The sequence below is a fragment of the Malaclemys terrapin genome, chromosome 5 (genome assembly GCF_027887155.1).
Source record: "Malaclemys terrapin pileata isolate rMalTer1 chromosome 5, rMalTer1.hap1, whole genome shotgun sequence".
NCBI classification, from domain to species: domain Eukaryota; kingdom Metazoa; phylum Chordata; order Testudines; family Emydidae; genus Malaclemys; species Malaclemys terrapin.
In genome coordinates, this window is record NC_071509.1 from 23,358,900 (window position 1) to 23,379,565 (window position 20,666).

The 20,666-nt window shown below is 41.5% G+C and overlaps 1 protein-coding gene across 4 annotated transcripts in view; it reads right to left on the minus strand.

Annotated features, from left to right (window-relative positions):
* SH3TC1 (SH3 domain and tetratricopeptide repeats 1) overlaps positions 1-19,665 on the minus strand; it is a 61,138-nt gene extending 41,473 nt beyond the window's left edge. For 3 of the 4 annotated variants that reach the window (XM_054030862.1, XM_054030864.1, XM_054030863.1), the window contains exons 1-3: positions 19,592-19,665; positions 9,658-9,947; positions 5,378-5,449 (exon numbers count right to left, since the gene is read on the minus strand). In XM_054030862.1, coding sequence (XP_053886837.1) covers positions 5,378-5,449; positions 9,658-9,904 — 319 coding nt within the window. In that variant the 5' untranslated portion in view covers positions 9,905-9,947; positions 19,592-19,665. Of the gene's footprint in view, positions 1-5,377; positions 5,450-9,657; positions 9,948-19,591 lie in introns of those variants that run through there. The other variant, XM_054030865.1, reaches the window with a different exon arrangement.
* Positions 19,666-20,666: the final 1,001 nt, after the last annotated feature.

Sequence of the window (20,666 nt, forward strand, 5' to 3'; positions counted from 1 at the left end):
CACAAGTTCTTTGGGATGGGAGAGCCAATTCTGTCAGATTTTGGAAACCCCTCAAAATTTGTGGGATCCACATTTAGACCAGCTCTTCAAACTTCAGAGGTGAACATTTATTTGGATCTGGAAATACACAAGATTCTGGCCTGCTGCATGTTTTGTTTAATTTCATTACCTAGTAGATGTAGTAGCACAACAAGAAATACTTTGAAACAAATTCTTCATTGGTTTCACAAAAGGGGTTTCAGAAATACAATATCTGACTATCTGAATGTCTGTGGAGAAGTTATGGGGAACCGTTGTTCTTGAAACCACTGAAAAAATCTGAAATTTGTATAAATCAGAGGAGATGGCTCTACAAACATTGAAGTCTGTGCTCCGATCAATTTAAGTGCAGACATTAATGCCTTAAAGAGCTAACACCCCCAGGTGCAGATTGTCAGCTGGTTTCCCTAAATTTAGATGGCTGGGCAGAATACAGCGCATCTAAATTCTAATCTGAAATTCCCTGTTACCTGACATATCATCATGCCACCCAGCTATTTCAGGGGGCTTCATACAAGTTATATTCAGATATGTAAAAACTTCTGGTCAGTTTTCCTAAAGCTGGCTGGAAAAGTCAAGGACATGACCCTGTTTCAGAGAACATGCGGGGAGAGTGGGTGTCTTATAAAGCAGTTTCTCTGCTAAGTGTTTATTAATAAATAACAATAATAATTAATAAACTGATCTTGAAAAACTGGGTGGGGGGTCAGACTTGAAACTTATATTTGCAAAAGCCAAATCATCATCAAGGGTCTCCTCTCCCCTAAAATTTAGCACTTACTGTCACACAATTCTATCAATCAATATAATAAAATTGCAAGATTGTCACTCTGTCTGTGTATTAGTTTGAAGCCTAGCATATCTGTTGAGTCAGTGTGAAGCAATGGAAATAGCTATAGGTATTGCAGAGAGCTCTTAAAACAAGTAACAAAAACAAAAAAACCCAATAGGAACGGATTCAACCATCACTAGGATTTGCTTCATGTTATCATGCAATTTTAAAATTCTCAACTGTTTTGACTTTACAAATTATACCCATGCAAGAGCAGGGGTTCTCAGCTACAATAAGGCATGTATCTATGCCATGCCAAGAGTCCTAGACCATTGTGATTTCAGAGGTAACTTAACCAATCATCACCCTTACTCTACACCTAATTTACATGCAACAATTTCATTCATTGTATGAGGAAGACTGCATAGATAGTGGATTCCTTGCCAGATCTTCAAAACCACCCATACAACAACACAACCAGAACACATAATAACCCCAAACACACATAGCCCCAAACCTCAGCACACACCCCTAATTGACCACCCACACAAATCTCCCAGCACAATACAACTCGCACACAAATCAGCACAAATATCCTGCCACAACACACAAATTTGTCCATCCTCCCCTGTACTTACCATAAAACCATAACTTGAGCAGCAAAGTCACAGGTCATTGCTTGTTAGTAATATAGTTCAGCATTTTCCCCAAGGGGGGAAAAAAAAAAAATCACAGATTCCCCAAAATACTAGCTCACAAAGAGGAGAATGGTGTAAGTTATTTTGTACTAATTTACTAATTCATCTGTGGCTCTTCCCAATGTCTGAAGAACAACAGGTCAACAATTTCAAACGTGTGTAAAGTTAGACACTGAAATCCATATTTATCATATTGTGTCAAGGTCAAAGTCTTGGTCTTTATCCTCAAGGCACTCAATGGCCTAGGCCCAGCACACCTGAAAGATCATCTAAAGCTTAGAGATAAGGATTGTGGTCAACAATTCCATTTTTTCGAGCACAGTGGAACTTTCTACTACCAGGTATCAGAGGGGTAGCCATGTTAGTCTGAATCTGTAAAAAGCAATAGAGGGTCCTGTGGCACCTTTGAGACTAACAGAAGTACTGGGAGCATAAGCTTTCGTGGGTAAGAACCTCACTTGCATCTGAAGAAGTGAGGTTCTTACCCATGAAAGCTTATGCTCCCAGTACTTCTGTTAGTCTCAAAGGTGCCAAAGGACCCTCTGTTGCTTTCTACTACCAGGTGTCCCGGAGACAGAGCTTCCTTGGTGGCTGACCCAAGACCATGGAATGAACTCCCATGCAGACCAAGGGCCATCAAAAACCACCCCACCTTCCAGGCCAAACGTAAAGGCACTTTTTTGCCTGCCTTCCGTGATATAAATACAGATCAGCAAATGCATTTAATAAAAACCCTAAAATCTACCAAAACATGACACTTCACCGACAATTCTCCCCCTGAGGAAAGTATGAGAGAGAAAATTAACTACTCATGACAGATGTTAGTCACATCATTTAACACACTACTAAAAGGCACTAAGATACTAGGTTATAAGGGCAGTAGAAAAAAAACTCCATGTAGACTAGTATATTTAGGCACTTAAATAAATATGGTTTTCAGAAGTGGTGAGCATCCAGAACTCTCAATGAAGTAAATGGCTGTATTCATTAGAGAGCCTAAATATTCATTTAGGTGCCTAGGCTTTAGGTTCCCAAGTTTGAAAAGTTTGACTAGAGCACTTTCCAGAAATCCTGAGCTGCACATGTGCCTTCCCATAGGACGCTCAGTGGTAAAGGAGTTTTGATATGTATAGTACACTTCCATTTCTGAATATATGGTACTGATCTTTTTATTTATGGAAAGAGACAGTACAAGTGTATTATATTATACTTCAGGGCACAATAGATGATAATGATGAAGTCATTTTTCCGCATTTCATTTATCAAGAAAAGGCTACTCTGCTGATCAAGAGAAATACAGAATCGAATACCACCACTACCATGACATCCATGGGCATTTGCTTATTCTGAATCTACAAAAGCACAAGGTTGTAATAAAAATAGTGAAACTCACCAGAATACAATGAATAATATTCTGCAATAGGAGCAGCAATTTTAATAGGAATGATAATGAACTTTCACTTGTATGAGCCCCAAAGCACTTTACAAACCAATATGCGATAGAAATAATACAGGGGGATCACTTCACCTACCACTCACATGCTGACATCTGTGGTGAGATGTGGCTGCTATTTAATAGCAGCTGGCAACATCACAAAAAAAGTTTGAAAGAAATGAAAATTGACTTTTTCAGCAGAAGCTGTGGGTGGGAGAAGGAAATTAGGGTAGATAGAATCTAGGTAGTTACCCTGCCCATGTTAGAATTGAGCCAGGATACAAATTATTACTGGAGCTGGTCATGTTTCCTCCGACCCCCCACTCTACCCCCCCATGGAAAAGTTTGATTTTTTGTTGAAAAATCCACAACCAAAAATTTTTTGCTGAAACCCAGACATTTTCAGTTTTCAGATTAAAAGTTTTCAACAAAATCTCAATTTTCCATACAAAGCAGACATTTTTGTGAAAAAAAAATTTTAGTTGAAAAAAAATCAATTTTCTGTTAAAAAAAAAGGTTTTGACAGAATTTTTTTTAAACCAGTCCTACTTATTATTCCCACTCATATAGAATTTTTAAGAGGCAAAATGAGCAAGATCTTGATTTTACATGTCTTTAGAAGTAGGGCACCAATAAAACACAATGCCCCCTAACAACAGGCAGAGGAACCGTTTCATTCCTGATGCAGAGGAAAGAGAGCAACCTATTGAAAAATGTATTCTCGCTCAGCCTTACCTAAGTGATTGTAATCTCTTCCCCAAAACTGTATCTTCACACATTGTCCTAAACTGTTGTGCACTGTTAATAGTCCTCAGAGAAGTGACTCCTAACATTCTGACAGGCTCAGTTAATATTAAAGCTAATGTAACAACTTGTAAAATCTCTTTAAGGTTGGGTTGAAGGATGCTATGGAAGGGCAAAGCATTATTAAGGAAATTGTTATTTAGCTGAGGACCAATAAACTTAGAGTCAGTCGTGAACATGATAAACTGGAAATGCTGTAGATACCATTGCTGAGATAAATATTAATTTGTACCACTGACCCATTCACTTCCTTTGCAGCTATTAAATAATACTTCAACCACAATAAATCCTAAAAACCATTATCAAGTTTTCAACCAAATACACACACACACACACCCCTAATAAATGAGCAATTTCTATACTTAAATACTAAATTCTTTTTATGTTTTTTCTTCAATTTATTCAAAGAAATTAACCAATATTCCTGATAAATCACTCCCTTAATCAGCTAAAGAGTTAATATTGACGGATATGAAACACTTCAACCTCTGAAGAGAGAACATGCTGCCCCCTTGGCCAATTTAGAACATACTTCAGGACTCAATGTCAATTGGAGTTTACCTATTTATTTTACTAGACTCTGAGTCAGATCTTTAAGAAGTAAGGCTCAATTCTGCAAGGCGCTGAGCACTCCAGCCTTTCAGTGAAAGACTTAAGCAGTTATTCATTAAGTTTATTCCCTTAAAAAAATAAATTACTTATGTGTTTTGCTGGATCAAGCTAGAGTGCTCAGCATATGTGAATCTCTCCATTAACTTCAATGGGCTTTGGATCAGGCTCTAATCAATAGGGACCAATTGCAATTCACAGAGTTGCATTTGCTTACAGTTTGGTCCAGAATTTGAACACAGACCAATGTCTAACTCACCAGAACACAGCACTGTCTTTAGGACATCAAACCATCTTGAAGTATCATGCAAGTCATTTATCTATGCATGTATGTGGTTACCCTATTTGCTTGAAAATAGGGAAAAATCAGCGTGAACTACAGTGGTTGCCTCTGAAACTTTTACCCAATGGACTATTTATTTTCCCCACAGGTGTGTGTGTGTGGGGGGGGGAACAGGGAAATCTAAACAAACAGAACAGAAACATGAGATTTTCAAGTCATTGAGCAGAACATGAGCTCTCAACATCCATAAGTACTAGGGCTCAATTCCCATAAATACTAGGATGGCAACTCTACTGCACCTCCATACCCAGAAAGCATTCCCACATTTTTGCTAACAGATACAGCACTGCCAAACCTAATGGTTCACAAAATATTAGAGAGGCCCCTAAAGATCATGAGATTGACTTAAAAATCATGATATACAATAAATGTTAAGTTCTTCTTATGTGCCTTCTGGCTTGAGACCATTTAAGGTACAATCTGTACACATTTTCAGGCTTTTATCCATGAAGACTTCACATTTTGTTTTTTAAATAAAAGCTGAGATTCTCAACATATCACATGCCTCCAGGAGCTAAGGTTTAAAAAAAATTAAACATTGTGAGACTTGTGATAAAATTGCAAGAGTTGGCAACCCTGGAAATATCACTCATCTAGTAGCTCAGCTAAAGAGCAAAGGTTAATGGAAAAAAGCTAATACTCAAATGACGTGTAACAAAGAAAAAGGTCCTTCCTACCTGTTGGAAAACTCTCTGCTGGACTGGAAGGTATCCTTGAACTGGCCTTCAAGCAGTTATTCTGAGAAAAGTCTATAACAAATAAAATGTCCGGTAAGAGGCATTTTCATAACCAGACTGAGTTAACAAAGCATAAATATATTTTTAAAGTTCTGATCCTTTGTAGTGAACAGTAAAGGAAAAAGGTTGTTTATGCACAAAGAAAGTCCCAAAGACTTCTTAAGGGAAATTAAGCGTTTTTTAAGTCATCTAACTCCAGAAGGAGAGATGGCAGCTCCGTAACTTGAGTGGCCATGCTGCAAGGCACTGGCAAAATCTCCTCTTCCACTTCTGGGCCTGCTCTGGAAGAAGAGATGGAGGCTCAGTAAACCCCTGCCATCTCTCTTTTCGGAGTGAGGAGCTAGTTTTAGTGGTTCCCTGTGAGGGATGGGGAACCCCTCCCTCTGGATCCAGACCCAGCTCAACTGCCATCTTTCCTTCCACTCACATCAGGGACCTTCCACCCAAGCTGAGCCCACCACACTGGGATCTACAGCTCCAGGGACAGGAAACTCTGAATGGCAAGGGCTGTACGACAGAGCCCATCCCAGAGACGCAACCTGCAGCCGAGCTCTCCAGAGCCGGTAGACAGGAATCGCCCAGCATGGTCTTCCCTGCAATGGAGTGGGGACTCTCCAGCTACCCCACCTGCCCCTGTCCAAGCCCCTTCCACTCCCTCTCCTCTGGCTGACCATGATTCCCTTAATCCTCTCCTTACCAGTCACAGAGCCACCTATTCTCCCCTGATAAACAATATCCTTCTGCCTTCAGTCCCAATACCCCCATACCCAATATCTCCCCTTTCCTGCTTTCTGCTCTCAGCCCTGTCCTGCCTCTATCCCCCAATATCTCCCCTGCCCTCCCCCTGCTTAACCCCAGGCCCCTTGACATACTCAGTACTACCCCAGTTACCCCCATTCCTGCCCCCTTGGATTTCAGGTCTGTCTTCTGACTAGTGTCACCAACTAAGTAATTCTATCTCTAGATCTAGCAAAAGTCACCAGAATGGCACCAGATGACATTAAACGTTGTAGTTTGGTAACTTGTCACAGCAAAGCTTGAAAAAAATCTGTAGCAGACCTTAAAAAAAAAAAAATCACCAGATCTAGTGACAAACTTGATAAATTGGCAATACTGTGGAGGATGCAGTGTGAGGAGATGGCACCCCTTCCTCGCAGTATGCATACCTCTGCGAGTTCCAGCTCTTCTTTTTTTTCCCCCCTAGGACTCCAGCACCATCTTCAGCTAGTGTAAACTGGCATACTCTGTGATTCTGTTTCCACTCAGTGTTTTCAACACAGTCCCACGGCATTGCGTGAATACGCCTTATGTTGAGGGAAGCCAGTAATGTTTGCCTCCTTGCAGAGTAGGCCGGGGTGCAGTCCCAAAGGCCATTGCAGAGGCAGCAGCAGTGTAGCACTTGCTCAGTGCCAACCACCAGTTTTAACTCACACTCTGGAGACAGACAAACTCATGTACCCAGCAGGTTGGGTGGAGGTGAGAAAGGGAGAACGTCTGCCTCACAGGCCTCCACAACTCCCACTGCAGCAGGATTCGAGGGAACTAGGTAGCCCTGGGAACCCCGTGCAGCAGTCCAGCACACCCCAGGGGTTCATGTTATGAATTGTGACTCTGCACAAGGTAACACTGACCATAAGTATTATCTAGCACAGGGGTTCTCAACCTTTTTCTTTCTGAGGCACACCCAACATGCTATAAAAACCTCCACAGCCCACCTGTCCCCAACAACTATTTTTCTGCATATCCAGTAGATTAAAAGTCATTTAAGGGCCAGCAATAGGGGGTAGCAAGCAGGGCACTGTCTATGGCCCCATGCTACGTTGCTCAGGCTTTGGCTTCAGCCCTGTGCGGCTCGGGCTTTGGCTTTCTGCCCTGAGCACCAGTTAATCTAACACAGGCCCTGCCCTCTAGTTTATTTTGGTGGACCCCCTGCAACCTGCTCATGGCCCCCTGGAGGGCCCTAGACTTCTGGTTGAAAATTGCTGATCTAGCACAAGAAAACCTCATTAGGACGAGAAGCAGATGATAGAAGGCACTTGTCACCATTGTATTATAGATTATATAAGAGACACCCATGAGTAGATCTTTTCTGGCCTCTCTTAGTCCATTGAGATGGTTTCCATGAGTTTCAGAGGGATGGGATAACAATACATTTACATGCATCTCCCTCCTTCCAGGCATACTAGCAACTTTGGCCAGTGTTTGACTGGGGTCCCATGGCTGCATCCTTATGGAATGGTTTGACATTGAGTAAATACTCAGTAAGTTTGTCCCCTCAATATCTACTTATCTAGTCAACTAATTCAAATGTACAGTTTAAAAAACAAAAACCTCCAATCTAATCTCTATCAGTCTTTGAATAACAAAGACTCCATGTAAAAGGACTGAAAGGCTTCATCCTTCTCTCTATATTGCTGAGCTGGATGGAAGAGGGAGGAGAAAATAGATGCAAAACATTTAACATACCTTTCAGGTTGAATTAAATCTGGCAATATGGCAGCTGCAGAAGAGGCCTAACTGGATTTAATGAGTATTATTATCATAAGTATAATCATTTCCCATCTAGACTGTCAACTCTGATTCTGTGCTTAGTCAGAAGCCCAAAACAAGCCACTTTTTGGAACTACAATGACATGCTACTGCTTTGAGATGAAGTCTAGGGGGGCCACCTAATTAGAAACTATTTTTGGTGGTGGTGGGGGGGAACAGATAGTTCAGTGGTTTGAGCATTGGCCTGCTAAACCCAAGGTTGTGAGTTCAATCCTTGAAGGGGCCACTTAGGGATCTGGGGCAAAAAATTAGTACCTGGTCCTGCTAGTGAAGGAAAAGGGCTGGACTCAATGACCTTTCAGAGTCCCTTCCAGTTCTATGAGATAGGTATATCTCCATTAAAAAAAAACAATGTGGACTTGTCACTATTGATACAGCACCAGGAACTCTCTTTTTCAAAAGTTTATTTATGACTCACTAAGCACTTCAATGGATAATAACCATTTTCACATATATCAGTTTCAGGGGGAAAAAAACAACAAGTTTTTCTGTAACCTTACGCAAGTACCGGGGACCATGAGCAATCATTTGTGTGAATTAAATAGATACAAGTTCTGATTCTGATCTTATTTTCACTAGAGTAGCCCAGGTGTAAATCCACTCTGATTTACTGGAGTTACACCTGTATCAAACCAATTTAAGTGATACCATAATCAAGACCAGGGACCTAATGTTAAGGCTAAGGCCTCAATTCAAGGCATACCTAACTTTAAGCATGTGAGTAATCCCACTGAAGTCAATGGCGCTCTTTACATGCTTAAAGATAGTCACATGCTTAATTACCTTGCTAAACTGGAGATTCAATTCTGCCCTTGGAGATCACACCTGGCTCCTGGACTCCAATGGGAGTTGCATTTGCGCATCAGAGGATACAATTTCTCTCTAAGCCATTTGAGATACAATTTGTATAAAGTAGCAGTTCTTGATGACTGGGAGAAATAGTCTACAGAAACAGTACACATAAGTTTAGGGGAGGATTAGAAAAAGTTTCCCCTGGCAGTTTTAGCTGATTGAGTAATTTCCGTAAGGAGAATATAATTATCTGAGTTGGTATTTGGGTCAGGACATTTGGATTAACAACCCTCCTCCCGTGAAATGTGGGGTCCACGGAATATTTAATGACCACAAATGATCAGTAATTCTAAAGGCAGAGGCCTTAGATGTGTAGTGTCTTCTACAACTATAGTTGGATATTAGTTCAATCCGGAGTCAGAGAGAAGAATGCCACTTACTGAATCTCCAACACCAACCCTAAAGCAACTAGGTGTTCACAGGTGTCCAAACCAATCAACCCTGCTTGTGAAGACTGATGGATATTTGCAAAAAGCAAGTCTGTCACAAAGTACTTATATTCCATTATTCCCTTGGCCCTGGAATCTTGAAACAACATAATCCTAAACCTTATTTTACCTCTGATTTAAGGTATTCTGAAAAAAAAAAAAAAAAAAAAAAAAACCTAAAAGGAACCATTAGCCAAGATTCTTTTAATATGGTCATTTAGCCCTTTTGGGAAGGAAAGTTGTTTGTATTGTTCAGTTTAGCAGTTGTAGAAGTTCTTCAGGAGGGAAAAAAGTGCACAACTGAAAACACACCTGACAGTTCTCAGCTCTGTGCAGCACAAACAAGTGAAGAGCAAAAAAGACCTGACAATATAACAATGAAAGACTTACTCATGGCCATTTGTCCTTGAAAAGAGACCTCCTCTTTCATGTTAATCGATGTGGAAATGGCAGTATTAGCTGCCACATGCATACAATCAGACACACTCCTCCCCAGCTGCTGTTTATTTCCTTCCCAAGAGCTATGTTGTTTCCTTTCCAGATAGGGAGCAGAGCTGCAGAATCCTTCCTCCTCCATCAGGGTGTGGAGCCCGAAAACAGAAACATTGCCTTCCACTGCTGCTGCTGGGAGCTCCATAATTTGCAATTCCAACCACTATAGAATCTGCATCGTCCAAATTCTAAAGAGAATCAACATATTATATAAAAACTCACTATTAGGATGCCGCTTTTAATATGTATTCAACAAGTGTCAGCACAGTATGTGCAAGCAAAACATTTCAATCACATTCAGCCCAGTAGAGAAATCTTGTGCAGATTGAATTCTCTTTGATCAAATACTGAAAAAAATAAAACATGTCAACCACTTAAGGCTTCTTTGTAGCAAGAAAAACTACACTGTGCTCATCAGTTCAGTAGTAAGTTTAATTCTGTGCTTCTTCCTTAAAATCTTCCACCATCAGATTTTTTTCTCCAACAAGATCCCACTCTCCCACAATACTCTGATCTGGAGGTTCAAAGTAAAGTAAAGAAGCGGTGTTTCAAGTGGAATGAGCAAGAGGCTGGGGACCAAGAACATGTGAATTCTAGTCCCAGCTCTGCCACTGATTCACTGTATGGCTTTTGTAATGGGAGCTATTAGAGTAGTCCCTTTCCATCTGATGATAATAAATAATAATAATGTTTATTACCACAGCGCCTAGGGACCAACCCAGATCAGGGCCCCTTTGTGCTAGGCAATAGATAACCCCTGCTCCAAAGAGCTAACAATCTAATAAATCGAAAAGAGACACAGGGTAGGGGAAAGAGTTATAACACTCAAGCAGAGCAACTGACGTGATGGTGGCAAATATCACTTAATTCCATGTTTGGGGGTTTTTGGGGAAGGAGGTTTGGAAGCGGTTTCAGGGGGGGGTTAATTAAGAAGAGATTAAAGTGAAAGAGAAGGGAAGAGAAAAGGATGAAAGGGGACACAAGCAGTTGAGAAGAGGGAGGGGTGGAAGATATGAGGGCAGAGTGGAGTGAGCAGGGCCGGCTCTAGGCACCAGCCGAGCAAGCTCGTGCTTGGTGTGGCAGATTTTAAGAGGCGGCTTCCCTCCAATCCTTTTTTTTTTTTTGCTTTGCCGCTTCGGCCGCCCTGCAGGGGCAGCGGCACGGAGGAGGGGAGCGCCCTGATGGGAGCGGGCTGCGCACTCCGTCTGCCCCAGCTGGTGCCAGGTCTGCAGCAAGCCTGGCAGGGCAGCCCGCGTCCTTCCCTCCCTGCCAACTGGAGCAGCACGGAACCCTCCCGGCAAGCAGCACGGCGGGAGGGGCCGCGTGGCGAGCGCCCCGCTGAAGGAAGCCCTGGCTGCCCCACTTCTCTTTCTCCCCCCGCTCCCTCCCCCTCTCCCTGCTAGTCTGCACCCTGGCTCCGGCCACCCCGCACTTTTTTTTTTTTTTTCTTCACCGCTCCGGGCGCCCCGCAGTTTTTTTTTGCTTGGGGCGGCAAAAAAGGCAAGAGCCGGCCCTGGGAGTGAGACTGAGGTGAAGATACTGTGAAGAGGGGCCGGAGAAGGTTGAAGCAAACAGCCAATCAGCATGGGGCAGAACAAATCCAGTTAAAAGTCTGCATCAGCCCCTACTTAGGGTGATTCTGCTGATGTTGTGTTGGCTTCAGTCTCTGGCTTGTGCCTCTCCACACTTTCTTTCCCAAATCCCGCATGGCAGGGGGGATGCTGCACAGTAGGAAATAACGTTCTGTAATCCAGATGAGGAATATGTAACAGGGACCAGAAATTGAAGAGCAGCCTCTTTTCAGAACTTGTATGTCACACCTTTATTAAAGCCCAGGCAAAGTAATATTAATGTATCCACCTTATTGGTATGTTGTGAGGATTAATAATTAATGGTTTGTAAATGCTTTGAAAATGCTAATTCCTATTACACTTTAGTTCTGATTGCTTCCTTCCTCCATGGCACTTTGAGCTTAATTCACCCCAGGAAAAGGCTTTGGCAAATCTGGATTCATAAATGTCTGGATAAGCAGGGAAAGGGATAGGTATGACTAATAATGAAAGACAGAGTGAAATTTACTTATGCCCATTGCGGATTTTTCACTCTCTGCTAGCTTTAACACACAGCCTCCCAGGAATAGCATTCATCCACATCACAGTGGCAATGCAGTGAAAAATGGCAGTAACATTTTGAAGAGGACAAGATGGGTGGTAGAGGGCTGCTTTCTTAAAGAGAGCAAGAAAGAGGGCTGATTTTTGTGGACTCAGTTAATGATCCATTGTCAGTGCTGGCATCTTCAGAGTAGAAGGGCTAAGTCAGAGGTGGGTAATTAGTTATTAGTTCCCTGCAGCACCCTAGGAGAGGTATGTGATGCAAGGAAATTACGGGCTGAGTCTGGAAGCAAGAGTCAAGGAGGAATGATCTCTAAGGGTACCTGTGCCAGCTGACTTGGGCTCATGGGGCTTGGACTGCAGGGCTGTTTCACAGTGCTACCCCATTGGAGGCTCTAAACAGGAATATTTGGGGGGGGGCCTGCACAACACATAATAAAAAAGCAAATAGAGGACCCCTTTGAGCTGCTCGGGGCCCTAACCAATTGTTTAGTCTGCTTATGCCTAGCGCCGACTGCTGTTTTATTGCTGTGTAGACTTCTGGGCTCATGCTGGAGCCTGGGCTTTCGGGCCTTTCAGGGTTGGAAGATCCCAGAGCTCGGGCTCTCGCCCAAGCCTGGAAGTCTGCACAGCAATGAAGCAACCCCACAGCCTGCGCCACGCAAGCCCAAGATGGCAGGCATGGGACAGCTACATGTTTTTCTTTGCTGTATAGACATACCCAAAGAAAAGGGATAGAGCTGAAAGGAAATTATCAGGAGCAAAAGCAGAGGCAGGCCTCATCACTCTCTCTACAGAACAAGGCTTAAGTGAGCCACACTTTAATTAATGCTTTTGACCATTGCTTGACTTTGGTTGCAGGAAGCCCTGTTGCATTTGTGTAAACTCCACTTAAGCATGTGAAATCCTTTCCTGCTTTGACAAGCCTTTCACAGTAAAAGATTAAGTAAAATTATACCAGGTTTTGAACCCTTTGGTGTCATTTGTGTCTTTAAACATGGTTAAAACTTGGTTAGTAACCATGGCAGCTGATAGTAGTTTACTCTTGCCCTGAATATGACGGGTAACTAATCACCTTCACCACCCTGGTTGCTCAATGGACAAGCCCCCTTAACCATGCCTGCATAATCAGTCTACTAATTTCTCTGTCCTCCCAGTTCCCTGTCTGAAAGGATATCCAATAGTGCATTGGCCTCCATGTTGCTTGTGCTCCAATAAGTGCATGCCTTCTGTATAGAGCTGGGCAGGAAATGGTGTTCCTGTTCCAGGCGAACTTTCAAGATTTTGAAAAAATTTCCCATCCTGAATTGGGACAAAAAATCAAAAATCTTTAAAGTTCTCACAAACTCACAATCTGACAAAGCATTCAGTTCAGGTCAATCCAAACCTTTTGTTTCCATAATTTCAATTTTTTTTGTTTTTAATTGAACTTTCTAATTGATTTTTTTTAATTATAATAAGTTTATGTTTTGAAAGGAAGTGTGTTGAACCAAAAATTGAATTAAAAAAGGTCAAAACATCCTGTTTTTGATAATTTCAAAACTTTTCTCAAATTTGTTTCAAAACAAGAAACTTGTAGAAACCTTCATGTTTTTATATCACAAACAGTTTCAGTTTTGACAAATCAGAATTTTCCAGTGAAAAAAACATAGTTCATCAGAACATCCTGATGTAACTTTTCATGGGAAAGCATCATTTTTGAAGAATTTCTCAACTAAGGAAAAGTTTTGAAATTGTCAAAACTAGAAATATAAAATTCCAGTTTAAAACAATTGTTTGTTTAGAAATTTAAACTAAATACAGGAGGAAATTTTTTTTAAATGGTCAAAATGAAAATTAAATGTTTAAAAATTATTGAAATGAAATGTTTTGATTGGCTCAAATTTATTTATTTATTTATTGTGTGTGGCTTTTCATGAAAATGTGCAAGATTGACTTTTTGTCCCAAGGGAAATTTTTTCAAAATCTTAGTTTTCCCATCCTGTGAAATTTCGTTTCCCACCCAGCTCTAAATCTATCTCCACTTAGAACCTATATGTCACCAATAAATCTGGATAAAGCTTCTTTCTTTTTTTAATTATCTCTATATCCGTCTATTTTAGGCCTTGTCTACACTACAGAGGAAAACTGATCTAAGCTACGCAATTTGAGTTACATGAATAGCATAACTCAAATCGACGTAGCTTAGATTTACTTACTGTGGGGTCCATACTACACGATGTTGATGGGAGACGCTCTCCCATTGACTCCCCCTACTCTTATCAATCCAGTGGAGTACAGGAGTGGACGGGAGAGCGATCTGTGGTCAATTTAGTGGGTCTTCACTAGACCCGCTAAATCGACTGCTGATGCATCGATCACCGCGCATGGATCCCCCAGTAAGTGTAGACAAGCCGTTCGGGACCACAGTGACAGGTGCTATATCAAAACCTAAGCACAGAACTTAAAATGCACAAAAGCGCAGAACAAAAAGTTCTGTAAGTAATTGCACATCTGGAACCATTTGCACAGCAGCTAGCACAATGGGATTCTGGTCCATGACATCTTGGTACTACCAAAATATAATCAAATAAATGAATAATATTTTACCCTTTTGACCCATTTAAATCAATGCAACTGCTCACATGAGTGACGAATCACACAAGCAATAAAGGTTTACATGCTAAGGGCCAACTTTTGGAAGTAGGATGTATAAATAAAAACCTGAATGATAGAACCCATGCACATCAATTCAGATTGGCGATTGTTAGGCCGTTATTCCATAATTAAACTCCAGAAATAGTATTTCAAATTCTATTACTCACGGCACCTCCAAAGTCCTTTATATTTGCAGATGTTAAGGATAATCTTGGTCTAAAAGCAGAGCTGAATATATAGGAAAATATATCATACACATTCAACAATGCTCAGAATATCTGTATACACACACACACACACACACACCACTTTATATCTGTGAATGGAAACAAATTCTCATTAAAATTTAGCAAATGCATCTAACATGAAGGAAGCAGCCTGTACAAAGGACTAGAATTCCAGGAATTCGGGTAAGGAGTGATAGAAAAGATACTAATTAACTTTTGCTATCTCTTTGTGTGTGTGTGTATGTGTGTGTGTGTGTGTGTGTGTGTTAAGAGTTACACATATAATGGGGTTGTGCAATAGCCTGAAGGAATGCATTGAGAAGACTGCTGAAAGACGACAGAACAAAGTCTGAATTCTCAGAATGTTAAGATAGATATCAGCGGTTTAAGGAGAATGACACACAGAATGTCTCAGAGGCCAAGCCCAGGGACAAATCAAAGGGGGAAAAAGAACAGGAGAAGCTATGTCTGTACCAATGACAGTTTTCTCCCTCTGCCCTTCTGAGGGTAACAGAGCAAGAGCAAACGTCTCATTCAAGCACCTGACAACCTGATTCTCCTCCTCCTCTCTGCAGTAACCCTTCCCATCTTTAATGTTTACGGGTAAGATACAGTAGCTCTCTGTCAATTCTAATATTTATATTTTTCATCTTTTTTTTAATCCACGGGGTTATATATAAGCACCAGAGACCAGATTTTCAATGATTTCATTAGGCAGCTAACCTGCTTAGGTGCTTTTAAAAATCCTGCTAGGCAACTAAGTGCATCTGTACACACCTAAATACCTTTGACAAGCTGGCCCCAAACAACTGAGGGGTTTCCACAGGACTGTTTAAACATTGCTTTAGTCTCCATGTTTCTCTCCTTCTCACTGAAAGTTCAGGTGCCCAGTTAAATAACCTAACAGAGAGCAAAACCATACTAAACAATCCATACTTTGCTACATCACCTTGTCTATTGTGCTAATGCCAATTATCTTTTGCTTACGAGTTGTTTTTTTAATACTGAAGTCAGCACAATTCAAAGACGGAATGGACATTTATAAGGGGAACAAGAATATCTAGAGCTATAGTAATTAATGCTAAGACAACTTTGGAAGGGACAATAAACCTCATAATTCAGGGTTTAATCAATCTCTTACTACTAGGGGGTTAGGATGAGGCTTGCATGTGGGATACAACTGCTTACTGTGGGATACTAATTACACCTTCATCTGAAACAGCCGGTTCTGGCCTCTGTCAAACATGGGATGCTGCACTGGATGGACCATGGGTCTGGTGCTGTATGGCAATTCCTATGCTGAATGAATTTGTTTCTTTATAATCAGCTATTGTCAGTGCATTTGAATTTTTTAAAATGAAGTTATTAGACAGATTTTTTTGGGACTAAACCAACAGTTACTATAGCAGGATTCCATATTCTTTGAACCTTGATCTAGAAGCCAATAGGTGTCACAGAATGCTGGCCCCTGGAAGCTACCCGGGGTTTCTGTCTCTCTCAGAATAGGAGCCTATTTCTCATTCAGTGAGTTCATGTGGGGAGAACAGGAGCTATCCTTCCTTAAAAGCTGTGGCACCCTGGCCTGGGGATGCTCTTTGGGGCAGGAACTTGTTATTCTGTTTGTACAGTGCCTAGCATACTGGAATTCTGATCTGACTGGGGCTCCTACGCACTACAATAATACAAATGAATAAGAACAACAATGCTCATTTCCTAGCTGCAAAGCCTGTCATGAGCATCAGTACTAACAGAGCAGAGATAGCAGCTGGACATCCTAATGTAGAGCTAGAGGTTGGGTTTTGTTATCAGCTTTCTCAGCGAGACACATCAGTCTTTCATCCGAACAGATTGGCCTGCCAGAGAGCCACTATCAACAGCCTATTTTGGCATGTGTGGCTCAGAACGCCATAGATATTCTCCTGCGCATTAAGTACAGCTTGTTAACATGGCTCTCAACCATGTTGATTTGAGAGTTGTTCAGTGTAGACAGGCAGGGAAAGGAAGGCATTATTTTTCCTGTTGGAAGGAAGATAAATGGAACAATTCTGTTTTCCCGCAATCTTTTTCCCCCTGGCCACTTCCTTTTAAAAGTATCTGGATAGCTGCTATTAAGCAACTTTAAAACACCACAGAGTGGAACAAAACAGATAGGGGAATGGAAAATATCAGGCCAACTCTGTCTGCAACTTTTTTAAAAAAAAGCTGAAGAAAATAGTAAAGAGTTACATCGTAAACTTACGGTTTTCCATCACCACCATTTTGATTTAGTGTATTTACTCCTTAGGTGAAGTGGTAGATGGAGGAGCAAGCAAACTAAAACCTTCTGACTGTATCCACAAAACAGTTACAGCATAGAAAATGGCAATGCAAGATGCTGTCTATTGCCCTGTGCATCAAACGTGACTTGCAAGGTACACCTTGGAGGTGATAAAGTTGAGAAGCCTTATGTTTTTAGGGTCAGAAAGGTGGCCATTATTGGCCCCTTCGCTGAGGCTAACATTATTGCCTAGTGGTGTGTCTTCCAATGTGGCACTAGGACTAGGAACTGCATTGGGTGGGACTCCCATTTATTTTGCATAGGACACCAGGAAGCCATTTCTAATGTAGGCCAGGTTGGAGCCGGTGGCCTAGAAAGCTCCACCTGAGGATTCCAACACACTTAAACGTTCATTTATTTAGCTTCAACATCCCTGTGAGGTGATAACTATTATAATTTATTATCCCAGTTTTACACAGGAGGAAACCAACGCAGAGAGAAGTGAGTTTCCTAGACTCACACAGGAAATCAGTACCAAAGCCAAGAACATAACCCAAGCCACCTGACACCAAGAACCAGTTCCTCAGCCCCATTTCAGTGGCCTGTGCCACTCAGTGGTTCAAAGCAGCCCTAAGGCTGGCATAACTTGCCCCTGAAGGATTCTTCACACCTAAGGGAATGCTTGGATGGTGCAGAATCACCTTTATTGCTCCTATGCACACCCCTTTGCAGCCACATCCCCACCCGGGGGCATGGTCTGAGGGAAAGGGATTGTAGCTGGAGTTTCTCTATGCCCCAGCTATCTCAGAGGAGCTTCTTGTGGCCCATGGGCAGCTCTTGTAAATTACAAGTCTTCAGACTGGTCTAACTGGTGCCAGGAATAGGACGGCACAGCTAATCCACACTATAGATTCTGACCCGCAGACAGCAAGGCTATGCTTCCTTCGCATTATCCCATTCTAAAGCCCCTGAGCCATTCAGTTCCTGCTATCTGTCCTGCTAAGTGAACAGTATAGTAACGTAGTCCTACATAGAAACTACTCTCCTGGATCAGACCCGCAGTCCATCTAGTCCTGTATCCCGTTTCCAACAGTGGCCAGCAAAAGGTGCTTCAGAAGAAGGCGCAAGAAACTCCACAGTAGATGATGAGGTATAATCTGCCCTTCATCCTAATAATGAGCGATTGGTTTAAAACATTAAACATACAGTGTCTCTCCCCTCGAATACTTTTTGTTGGCATTAACTGTTAGTTTTGTTATCCATATAAGTATCCAATCCCTCTTTGAATCCTGCTAAGTACCCTTAGTAGTTGCATCATTTTCAAGACGTCCTATACTTTGGTTAGACAATGTGGGTGAGGTAATATCTTTCATTGGACCAACTTCTGTTGGTGAAAAAGGCAAGCTTTTGAGCTACACACAGCTCTTCTTCACGTCCAATATTCAGGTCCAGGTTCTGGTCCAATAAAAGATATTGCCTCACTCACCTGGTCTCTCCAATATCCTGGGACCTACATGGCTACAGCAATATCCGTTTGTTTACGTTTTTGCCATTGTGATTTTATGAAAGCTGCTACTTCCTTCTCACCCACTTCTCTCTGAATTTGTTTGTTTCACTACCTGTTTCATCTTGTCTTTTAGACTGCAAACTCCTTATAGCAGAGACTGTCATTAATTAGGTGCTTGTACAGATTCAAGCACAATAGGGTCCTGATCTGCTTCAGTCCTTTAGGTGCTACAATTGTAAATCAAAATAATAATATTCCATCCAACGTATTATGCTCTCAGTACTTAGATATAGTAAAAATGTAACACATAATTTCAGTGTATTACGCTACTACACAGAAACAGCACCCTGTGAAACTCAGTGCTCGAGTTAAGGGGAGGTGGAATGGAAATCCTTAATTTAATTAAAATATGTGCTTTAAACTTGCTATCCTTCAGAAAACTCATTAGGGCTTTTATTCATTGACAGATTAAACACAAACAATGCTACTGTTTGCAGCATAGTTAACATTTTCAAAAGCACCTAATTGCCTATGCCCCTTTCTGAAAATGGGACTTCAACGCTTTTGAAAAATTTATCCTAAGTTCAAAATTCTCAAACTTTGGCACCTAAAAATTAGGGATTCAGATCCTCATTTAGGCATCTAACTTAAAGTCACCATTTGTGCACAGCAGGTCTTCTGAAAACCAGGTTATTTTTAAGTGTCTAAATGTGGATCAAAGTCCCTCCTTTTGGGTGCTCAGGTTTGAAAAAGTTTGGCCTATTCTGAATATACTGTAGAAGAGAAGAGAAGAGAAGAGAAGAGAAAACAAAAAGCAAAGAACAGAAACATCTTGACAAAAGCAACAAAAACACATCACATAAAAATGTCCATAAATGTCACTGCTGAAATTCATTACTACAACCCATTACCATTACACTTATTTTTAAATCTATCCCTGTAACCATGCACTAAGCTACTCTGCTACTAAAATCATTCCCCTCAGTTGCTCACATTTTTTTCAGACATAGTAGAGTCCAACAATCAAATATTACAACACAAACAGCCTAAATACAGCTAGATACTCAGGTATGAAGCATAATATTTCTCCTACCTTTTCCAAATCGGATTTGTTCTATTCTAACATTCTGGTGAACTGCAGGCAGATCTCAGCCTTCCACAGCTCTGGTCGGAACTGACTCCCAATCCATCCCTTCCTGTTTGACCTTTTTACTTTCCTGTTGGTTGAACAGCCCAGCTTGGATATATGAACTAACAGAAAGTTGACCATTAACTGATACTGTCCATCCAAGAATCTCCTTTTCTAAAATGCTCACGATTGCAAGCTCAGTGCATTGAACTACTAACAATTTGCCATGCAGGAAAATATAGTACTGAAAGCCTCAGTCTGATACATTTGCTCTTAAGAGCTTCTATTTATTACCACCTATACCTGGAAGCCCCAACCCATTGTGTTAGGCATTATACAAACATATAGTAATAAGTAGTCCTTAAGGCAGAGAATACATGACTTTGTTTAATTTGTTTGGGTTTGGGCAAAGTATTAGTAGGCCTGTTGATTAATTACAGTTAACTCACGCAATTAACTAAAAAAATTAATTGCAATTAAAAAAATTAATCGTGATTCATCAGTTTTAATCTCACCGTTAAGCAACAGAAATGACTTTGTCTGTACAAGTGCAAGCTGGTCTCCATATTGGAAGAGAAGGTTCGAGGTCTGGAGCAACAAGTATCGACCCTGCGTTGCATAAGAGAAAATGAAGATTTCCTGGACAGACGTCAGGCTATGCTTCTACAGGCACAACGTTCTGAAGAATTGGAGCAGGTTGCGCAGAGGGTACTGAGGGATGGGGTAGAAAATTGGCAGCATGTGACCTCCAGAAGAAGAAAGAGGAGCATCCATGTACCAGCAATGGAGATGCAAGTGAGCAACCGTTTTCATGTTCTCTCCACAGGTACTAATGCGGAGAGTGGAGTAGATGATACATCTGAGGGAAGGGAGCAGAAGGAGACTCCACCGATTGGAAGGCATGAGATGCACTGTCCGAGGGATGGGGGTTCCACGACCACCGCTCCCAAGAGGAGGAGGAGGGTGGTGGTGGTCGGGGACTCCCTCCTCAGGGGGACTGAGTCATCTATCTATGGTGGTTGAAGCATGAAGAGACATA